General features: G+C 56.3%; 2 protein-coding genes across 9 annotated transcripts in view; both read right to left on the bottom strand.

Annotated features, from left to right (window-relative positions):
- The window catches only part of LDB3 (LIM domain binding 3), a 74,011-nt gene extending 66,391 nt beyond the window's left edge, over positions 1 to 7,620 (bottom strand). For 2 of the 7 annotated variants that reach the window (XM_012813524.1, XM_012813525.1), the window contains exon 1: positions 5,652 to 5,761. In XM_012813524.1, coding sequence (XP_012668978.1) covers positions 5,652 to 5,744 — 93 coding nt within the window. In that variant the 5' untranslated portion in view covers positions 5,745 to 5,761. Of the gene's footprint in view, positions 1 to 5,651; positions 5,930 to 7,559 lie in introns of those variants that run through there. The other 5 variants (XM_012813522.1, XM_012813523.2, XM_003803015.3 and 2 more) reach the window with 4 other exon arrangements.
- A 1,008-nt stretch (positions 7,621 to 8,628) lies between these two features.
- Positions 8,629 to 10,049, bottom strand: part of OPN4 (opsin 4) — an 11,573-nt gene continuing 10,152 nt past the window's right edge. For both annotated transcript variants that reach the window (XM_003803011.3, XM_003803012.1), the window contains one exon: positions 8,629 to 8,667. In XM_003803011.3, the coding sequence (XP_003803059.1) occupies positions 8,629 to 8,667 (39 nt within the window). The remainder of the gene's footprint in view (positions 8,668 to 10,049) is intronic.

Raw genomic sequence — 10,049 nt, 5'->3', positions numbered from 1 at the left:
CTGACCCTTTCTTTTTTTTCTTTTTTTCCTCTTTTTGAGACAGAGTCTCACTCAGTCGCCCTCAGGTTGAGTACCGTGGTGTCAGTAGCTCACAGCCACCTCAAACTCTTGGGCTGAAGTGATCCTCTGGCCTCAGCCTCCTGAGTAGCTGGGACTACAGGTGCCTGCCACAATGTCCAGATACTTTTACAGTTGGGGTTTCACTCTTGCTCAGGCTGATATCCAACTCCTGAGCTCAAGCAATCCACCTGCTTTGGCTTCTCAGAGTGCTAGGAGCGACTTCACCTGGCCTTAAATATCTCTTTTGAATGAGTGTTGCGTTCCTTCTTCACTCTTTGGTCTTGTCCAGCTAAATGGTCCCCTTTCAATTGGGAACACAATGCTGGACAGAGCCTGGAGTAGCCTCACAGGCTGCTAAGCTCCTGTCTCCAAAATGCCTGAGATAGGCTCCAGGATTTTGGAAGCTGAAATTGGCCACCTGACCCCCCAGGAGCCTTTCTGCCTTGGTGGGCCATGGTCTTAGGGGGCCCCAGAGAGAGCTGGTGTCAGAGTCACCTATGAGTGCTCAGCAGGGAGCAAAGGAGGAGTGTAGACTTTGACATGAGCCGGACCCCAGGTCACAGTGCCAGCCTCTGAGCTTTCTAGTCTCAAAAGAGCCACAATGCCTTTCTCTTGGGATTATGGGAATAAACTATTAAATGGGGTATTATGTAAGAAGGGTGTGGGGCTGAGAAAGTTTCAGGCAAGCTCCAAACCAAGGAAGTGCAAGAGTTACCCTCAGACAGTGCCAGAGGGACTGAGACTGGCAGGTCACATCCCCAGGCTCCACAGGAAATAAGATCCGCAGCTGGCAGAGGATGGAGGGTGAGGGCCAGCCCTGACCAACCAGTTCTGAGCCAGACTGCTGTCCCTAGAGGGGCCTGAGTGTCAGGGGGAGGGAAGCAAAGTTCTGCCCAGGGTCCCAGGGAAATAAGGTGCCAGTGGGGGCTCCAGGGGCAGCCATGCCCTCAGCTCTTATTTCCCCAGTTGACTGGCAGCAGGGAGTGTAGCTCTGTAGAAGTCTCTATCACTCCTGGTCCTCCAAACCAGACAGACCTCTGCCTCCCCACCCTTCTAGATCTGCCAGTATAGCTGTGGAGGTGGGTGCTAAGGGCAGATGGCCGATGCTCAGGCTGGGGGCAGCTTCAGCAGCTCCTTCTCCCAACCCTCCTAGGCCGACACCCCAGGGGAGCCCCAAGTGCATTTTAGCATCACATGATTAAATTACTGTCTTGCCAGGCTTGCTCCCTTCCCATCTGGCCTCCCCTGAGGCCTTGTCCCATCTCTCACCCTCTCACTAGAATCTTCTGTCCCCCCCTGGCCAATTAATAAGCTAAAGGCCTCTTCCTGACGGTGGCTGCAACTGGCTTCTGCTGTGTTTCTCTCCTTTCTTTGCCTCCAGACCTTTCTGAGAAGTGACCCGTAGGTCCTGCCCCTACCATCTCCCCAGTCCTCACATGCATCTATCTGCCTTTGGTCCCCGTCACTCCACACATACCAACAACATCCCTGTGTCCAAAGCCAGGGGTCACGGCCTCCTCTTCAGCTGGTCATACTCCCCTCGCCCTCTGAGTCTCTACTGCCTTCCTCCTCTGTCTAGGACCACAGTCTTAGCTGTGTCCTGAGAGTGGCCAGTGAAACGCCCTCACTGATGCTGCCTTTCAGGGAGCTCGAGCAAGGCCCACTTCATGCCCCCCAGGATAATTCCTGGGTAGAGATGTTGCCTGGCTCCAAAGGGGCAGAGAAGCTGTTTGGGAGTAGAAAGGCTTAGGGAGTGGGATGGGGGACCTTTGTGGTCAGGGGCAACCCCCAGATGAGAGTGCCCATATCGAGGGGGAAGGAGACTCAAGGAATTGGGGGCCCATCTCCCAGGCTGCCCCACAGTGCCTTCAGCCCAGGCAGCTGGGGCTGCCATTGTAGCTGCCTTTGCCTTGTATCCTGGCCCAGAGGCCTCTGAGGGTCCAGGTAATTCCTGAGGACCCAGCCAGCCTCAAGTCTACTCCCATCAGAGCCCTCATAGGGTCACAGACAGCTCTGGCAGCAGGGAGGGCCTGGCCTGGGGGACCTCTAGTAATGCATTTCCCAGCTGTGAGTCCCTGCCTGCTATCTTCCTCTGCTGACAGATGGATGCTGGGGGGAGACCCGGCCCGGCACCACGGAGCCCTTGGAGGCTCTCCTGACCTTCAGTGGGGCTATAAACAGCAGCACAGCCTGTCAGCACCGCTAAGCGCTGCCCAAAACCCAGCACTTTGTGCTCCAGCAGCCTTGAAATTCCAGGAATTGCCAGCACAGCTACCCCAGAATAGTCTATGCCTGCCCCCCTCCACCCCGCCCCTGAGACCCTCTGTCCCCACTGTAACTGGGAGAGTCTGATAAATACTGGAACCAGAACCAGCAGGGGGGAAGTGGTAGGTTTGGTGAGGGGGGAGGGTGGGTGGCCCCCAGCAGAGAGGAGAGGCAGGCTGGGCCCAGGCTCAGTCACATCACTCCCCCTACCTCACAACCAGCCCCGTGAAGGGCAGGGGAATTGCACCCCCACAGGTGCCTGTCAGCACTCTGACGCATGCAGACCACCCCCATTTTAAGAGTGAGAGAACTAAGGCTGAGCAGGTAAACTGACTTGGCTAAGGTGATGCAGCTGAAAGTAACAGAACCAAACAAAAGTACCTGCCTCTTCCATAAAGGAGGTGGGGCCTGGGCTGTTGAAGCTGCTCCCACCCTCTCCACTTCCTGGAGAACTAGCAGGGTGGGGGAGGTGGGATGAGAGAGCAGCTCATGTTGCAGGCCCAGCCACACCTGTCCAGGATAAATAAAGGCCCTTCCCCTCCACCCTTTGCTCCCAGTCTCCCTCCTGAGCCCCCTTGTATGTGTGCCCTCCAGTTGAGACCCACTGAAGGGAGAATTTGTGGGGCTACCACAAATTTGAAGGGTTGATGCCATGAGCCATGGGAGGGTTGGGCGGGGTACAGGAGCCACACATCTGGCAGGTGGCCAGCCCCTGAAAGGGGACAGGTCCCACTCAGTGCCTTTTCCCTAGTGCTGAGTCAGAGGGGTGAGAGGGACACAGGAGTTCCACCCATGGCCACTTCTGTTCAACACGAGCAAACGTGAGCATTGGGCTGCTGGGCTCAGTGGGCCGATGGTCTCCGCCCCTTCTCAGACTTGCAGTGATTGCAGCCAGGGCAGCAGGACCCTGCTGAGAAGGAGCAAGCTCTGCTTCTGCTAGTCCCTCATCACAGTACCTCTGCCTCTGGTGCCCTGTAGGACACAGACTCAGGCAGGAGGCTTGGTTCCAGGTGGTAAGCAGGAAGGGACTAAGGTAGAAGTGGGGGTCCTCCAGGAAGCTGTGGTTCCACACCCCCCTGAGAGGGATGTCCCTGGTGTGGGACATCTTTAGGAAATACCACAGCCCTGAAAATGCCTGTTATCCCTGTCTATCCATAAGGCCTGCCTGGACAGCAATACCCAAGCCTGGGATGTCCGAGTCCAAGGTGTTAGTGGCTCCAGCAGAGAAATTCATCAAGGGGCTCCAAGTCCTAGGGAGGGCTCCAGCACTCAGCCCAGCCTGCTTAGGTGATTTGGGGCGCGTCCCTGAGAGAAGCCTAGAGGCACTCACGCCCATCCCCCAGTGCCTTGCCTGAGCTTCAGGTTCTATTTTTAAAAGTCCCCCCTAGTCATTGGATCCAGTACATCCCAACACACCCCGTCCCACAGTAAGGACATTCCTTCTGCTATCTAGCTTAAGGCCTCTGTGCTGCCATTTAAGCCCCTGGCTGGCTTGGGCCAGATGGCACATAGGCCCTGAGTGAGGTCACTGGCTATCCTGAGTGCCACTGAGCCCGGTGGCTAATTTGCACCCACACAGATGGGGCAAAGAGCACCAGAGGGGCTCAAGGACAGTAGGGCTGGAGAAGAGGTGGGCTCAATCCCAAGTACAGGAGGCCATGGGCCTGTGAGAATGAAGGTAGAGGCCCCAGCTTGTACAGGCAGGAGACCTGCAGGTGCAGGATTGGGGAGTGCAGGGTAAGCAGTATCCAGTGGAGTTCAAACACCCACATGTCACCATCACCAAGCAAGGTGTGCAAGTCTAGGAGTGTTCTTTTAGTATGGGACCTTGTGCTCTCTAGAGGGGTGGAGACATACCTCCAGCTGAAGAGTGGAGAGCCAGACCAGCACCAGCCTGGAGGAATATGGCCCCTATAGCTGTTACAAGGCTCCCAAGGCATCCCTTGGTTAGGCATTCACTTCTTGGGGTTTCCCAAAATATGAATGGAACCCCAAGCTCCAAAGCCAGGACTGTTCCTTCATTGAGGGCATTGGCCCCTAACCCTCTGCCCAGGTTCCCTGGCCCCTCTGCCAAGCACCTTCCAGGCCAGGCCTGGCCATCCACCTCACTGCCTCCCGCAACAATCACCCTTCTGGCCCCAGGCCCACAGCCAGTCTCTGCTGCCCTGGGGAAGAAACTGTCTCCTTATTCTTTTGGTGGGTAGTAACCTGATACCACTGCACACTTACCACCCTCTAGTTACAGCTTGGGGGCCTCACCCTACCCCCTTGTGCCCAGAGTAGCACTGCCAGGGCCCAGCAGCCAGGTGGGGGTTGCCTTTGCCCCTTGGGTGTCCCGTAGTCCATCCTGAACCTCGGAGTCCTCAGCCCCAGTTTGCCAGTGACTGCAGGGGGGGTTTCCTTTTTTGACAAATACTGACTGAGTGCCTACTATGGTCTAGGACAGTGGTTCTCAACCTTCTTAACTGCCGTGTTGTTACAAATCGAACAAAGGGGTCGCAACCCACAGGGTGAGAACCACTGGTCTAGGAGGGGCTAGGGCCACAGAGGTGGTTCGAACAGTCTCTTCTCCTAGAGAGCTCCCTCCTGAGCATGTCTAACTTCCTGCCTCTCTGGGCATGGCCATCTCCAGCTGCTTGTGGAGCCCAGTCAGGCAGTGCTGTTTCCCAATTACAGACACTGCAGGACAGAGGGCCGTGTCCCTAGGCACGTGTGGGAGGAATAAGACATGAGACAGACAGGCTGGCAAAGCAAGCTATGGGGAATTAGAAGGAGCTTGGGCAGGGAGGAAGGCCCAGACTCGTGAGCCAGACAGTGTGAAGTTGCTCAGCAGTGGGAGGAGGTCTGGGCTGGAGTGAGTGCTGCCACGACAGCAGAGCAGCCAGGTGTCATCCATTCACCTGCCTGTCACCTGCCCTCTCCATGCTGGGAATTTTCTCTTCCCAAAGCAGCTTCCCACTTCTGGGGAGATGCTCCAGGCTTGGGGGCACCCTGAGCCCACCCTACCAGGGAGGGATTTACAAAGATGCTATACTCTCTGTCCAGCTGCCTGTCTGCCCACACTGGAAACATTTCTTTCCCTGCTCAAAACACGGGCCACCTGCCCGTGATGTCTGGCACTTATAACAGGCCAGCTAGCTCAGGTGGGCAAGCAGCTGAGGCTGAGACCAAGGGACCAGCCTAGCCCTGGCACCCATACTGAGGATGAGGCATGTTCTGCTTTCTGAGAGCCTCAGAGAAGACAGACAGACAGACGGACACACATGTCCTCTTCTGAGCGTGCCCCGCCCCTTCAGGTGCCAGGCTGTGGGGCAGTGTGCACTCACCCGGGAGATAGTGAGGGGCATGTTGAAGTCCTTGCCCCCCTGCAGACGAAAGCCCCAGGGCCCAGGCCCAGTCAGGGTCACACTGTAAGACATACTGGTGCTGACAGCGGCCGCCTCTGCGGACAAAGGGTAGAAAGAGCCGAGTGAGAGGGCACTCACACACCCCGTCACCCCAGCCCACACCTCTGCCCCTTCCCCAGACCCCCAGCCTTGCCTGCTCAGTCCCTTGCTGCCCGGCCAGGCTGTGTGGAGCTCCTGAGAGGCTCCTAAGAATAGCTGGGAGCGAATGCCATCGACACTGATATCTGCCCTCGGCTGCGCCCATAAATGGACTGTAACCCTACACTGTCCCCGCCCGCCCCGCAGCCTCCCAGCCGTCCACTGTGACTCACATGGCTAATATAGCCCCTGGGGAGGAGTGTCCAGCACCCAGCACCCCTTAAGGGTAGGCAGGGGGGACTGGGCAGGTTGGTGATAATGCTGTGGTCCCCTCTGCCCTCTGAAGAGCCCAGATACTCGCTCCTCTGCTCAGTAGTACCCATCACCTTGCCCAGAAGATGGTGCACTGAGCCACCCGGGCAGGGGCTTTTCTGCCCTGTGCTCCCTGATGAGAACTCAGAGGTTGTGCCTTATCCATGTGAGACCCTGAAGGTGCCTAGGATTGAGCTGAGCCTATAGCTGTTCTGAAAAAGTCTTCAGTTTCGGAGACCTGTGGCCCAGAGTTTTGGGGCTGTAAAAATGATCATATAATAGCAATAGCTCTGGGTACGGCCAAGTTCAGCGTGGACCCTTTTATGCCATTATCCCTTTGAATTCTGAGAGGCTGCCGTCTTGGCCTGCCGGAGACAACTCAGGGAGGTTAACTGACTTTCCCAAGGTCACATGGGGGGTGGACCAGTCTCTTTCCTATGGAACTCATGCCAGATAATGGGATCCCAGGAGGCTGCCGATACCACCCAATGCTGTGGCCCCAGGGGACTAGGCCCTTGACTACACCCTTGGCACAGGGTCTGAAGACAGGTCTGGGACAGGTCCATTGCTACCTCCCCCACCTCCTGGAGGCCCAGCCAGTTATTCCTGGCTTTCCTGTCTCATTTGTGCCCTGGAAAACTTGACAGCAGCATGGAAAGCTCCAGCTGCCAGTGCTGCACGCCAGGCCCCTGTGCCCTTTGCGCAGGAATGGCAGGGGCAGGGAGGAGAGGAGGAGATGCCATTTACTCAGCTGCTAGGATATGGGGCCAGAAGGGGCAGGGAGAGAAAGAGTGTGTGGCATGTTCAACCCATACCCCAGAGACAAGCATGTTCTGGGTAGGAGCCCCAGCCCCTCAGGACTCCTGCTAGTGTGGTCTTTGGATCAAGCCATTTCCCAAGAAAGACCTCAGACCCTGTGTGGTCCAGAAATAGATCAAGGCCCACCCTGGTTCCCTGGCTAGGGAAACTGAGGCTCAGGGAAAGCAATTGGGTTGGCTGCTTGCTGGCCCCTGAGGAGTCAGTGCAGGCCTGTGAGTAATTTTTCAGCTACCAGCTCTACAGCCTCATAACCAGGTCCTGGTATATACAAGGTGTGTGGCAGGAGAGCCCAAATTATGGTGTTCTTTGGTAACTCGCCCAAGGTCACAAAAATATCAAGTGGAAGCAGGCAGGGAGCAACCTGTGTTCTCTCAGTTCACCACCTCCTCTGTCCTATGTCATGCAGCCCAGCCTGTCCTAGTTTAGGAAGTCAGCAGCTCAGGACAAGCACCCATGTCCCTCCCCCAAACCATTCCCTGACTCCCCCTGCAAGGCCCCTGCCATCTATTCCTAGCACTAGCCTTATCCCCTGTCTTAGGGTGCCTGTCCCACTGGGCTGGGGAATACCTAGCAGTAGGGCATGACTGAGTAGGTAGAGTGAGCTGGAGGAGGTCGTACCTGGAGCTGCAGGCTCTTTCTCTGGACTCTGGCCCCTGGCCCCTGTCTAATGCTCGCCTCTGGGGAAGGGGAGCAGGGCAGGAAGATGCTCTTAAAGGGGATGGCTGGCCTCCCTCCATCTACCTCCCATAGGAGAACAAGGCCAGTCAGAGAGCAGCTGGTACCCACAGCTGGGCGTGGCTCAGCTGCTCATTGGGAAGTGGGGGTGAAGGCCAGCCTGGCCTTTGTCCCTCCTCTGTGTACCCTCTGCAGTCTGAGGTGGGTTTTCAGAGTGAGAGTCCCAAGGCAGGGGACAGGGAAAAGGGAGGAAGCAAAGCTGCTGGAAGCATTGAAGACCAGGTCCCGGTTCTCTCTCCCATCGCAGCACCAACAGGAAGGGGCCGTGTTTGTCCAAGGAGACCTTTTCTGTTTTTTATTTTCCTATGCCCTGTCAGAGCCACACAGTCCTAGGATCAACTTCAACCATGAATTTGAAACAAATTACAGATGCATGTGCGGGGTGTGCATACAAATAGGTGCCTATGGGAGTGTGTGTCTACAAATGGCTACAGGACCAGTAGTGTGGGCTGCAGTGGGGACATATGCTGAGGGAAGAAGCCCAAGGTGGGGGTTTCCAGTGCACAAAGTGAGGTCTGTGCTCAGCTTCGACTGCTGGCAGTGAGAGACACAGGACTGGCCTTCCTGTGCTAGTGACATGCCCAGCCTGGGCACAGAGGCTGGCCAAGATGCATCATTTATAAATAGCTGGTGTGTCCCCCGGAGCCATCACCATTGTCATTGCCTGGACAATTGCAGCACACAGTATTTGAAGAGGGGCAGATGACTCCTGGAAGAGGGAGAGCCTGGGCACACACCCTGTGGGCTGAACCTGGGGTGCAGCTGCTGAGCTGGGAAGTGGGTGCAGAGCACTTAGCCAGCTAGGAGAGGACTTGGGAGCGGGGCCATGAGTCCGGCACAGCACAGGTGACAGGGCCATTTCCAAGGTCTGCAGACTTACAGGGTAATCCTGGGTCTGCATGTATGAGAGGGCTGGACATGTCCCAGAAGAAAGGAGGAACCAATGGGCATCCTACATCCTGGGATCCAGGCTGGGGAGCAGCCCCTTGGTCTGCAAACAAACAGCACATGTCTGGTTAGCCCAAGGAACACCCCACTGGGAGCAGCCTCCTGATGACCCGCCACACCCTGGGTCACCAAGAGGTGATCTGGGATGGGCTTTTCCAGAGAGCACATCTTGGAGTAGGAGGCAGCAATATCCAACGCTGCCTGCAAAGTGTCCCCTGGGATGGTTCTCAGGCTTTTGGACTCTTGGGGTCTGGACTGAGTTCACTCTTATCCTACCATCCAATCTTCTGGCTTCTCTGCTGCTCTTAAATGAGTCATTCCTTGCCTGTGTCAGGGCATAAGCTTCCTCTGGTCTTCACCCTGCAAAGCTGATTCAACCCTTCCCAGGGCTCCCTGTCCCAGGTCAGGTCTGGAAACCCCTCAGGCCAGTTCCTAATTGGGACTGCTCCTACCACTTTCTGCCTTCTTCCCTTCTGCTATGTCTCCCACTGCCAGTCCCCAGGGTCACAGAGACATACCATGTTGGGACATGCTGAGCTCCCTCCCCTGTGCCCCCTGTACTCCCACAGGCTGTTCCTTGGCTTGAAGGACTCAATGTTCCACCGCCCCACCCCCACTTCCACTGCCCCTTCACCTCCACCTCCCCTGGGGAGCCTTGGGACTTGCCTCTGTCTTCAGGACCCTGTGTGCTTATCCCCCACTCCACGGCAGTGCTTATCACAGGTGTTTGCTGACTGTTGATGGCTGGCCCTCCCTGCTCATGCCCTGCCTCAGCCCAACACCCTTCCAGGACCAGCACTTTGCCTTTCATCATTGCCTGGCCAGCCTAGAGGTCATTGCCAGGCCTTTGTCCTGGACTTAGTGACCGTGCATAGTGCCGAGGCTCCAGGACAGAGAGCAGTGCCCCCTGGGAGAATACTGGGAGAGGCAAAATCTCCCCAGCTTCAGGTAATAACCCAGAGTCCCCCTCTCTTGAGCACACAAGGACATAGCACTAGGGAAGGAAGGCAGGAATGTGCCTTTAGTCTCAGGCTGACTGGGGAAGCCTGAGATAGCCCAGGAGCTGACCTAGGATGTTATGTGGGTGTGAGAGGAGGAGTAGGATGAGAAGCTATCAGCTGAGGGGAAAGGCTGCCTGGGGGCCTGCGCATATGGCATTTCCAGTGTTCCAGAATATGGCCTTCTCTAATCGCCATCAACATTCCGTTCCATAGGCACTTGGGCTGACAGCTGGCCTTCTTTTAATAGCCACAAGTACTCTGGGTGACATCCTGATCTCAGGGCATTCATGGTGAGCACATACACAGCTTGTAGACCCCTCCATCCTAGGAATATCCAACTTCAAAATCACACAGAGAGGTACATAACACCCACACTCAGTCATTCATAGCTTAGAGCAGACACACTGGGGCTCAGTCACATGCT

This window comes from Otolemur garnettii, unplaced genomic scaffold, assembly GCF_000181295.1.
Source record: "Otolemur garnettii isolate 467f Iridium unplaced genomic scaffold, OtoGar3 scaffold00275, whole genome shotgun sequence".
Lineage (NCBI taxonomy): Eukaryota > Metazoa > Chordata > Mammalia > Primates > Galagidae > Otolemur > Otolemur garnettii.
Note: the sequence above shows the minus strand (reverse complement) of the source record. Positions and strands in the feature narration are given on the sequence as shown.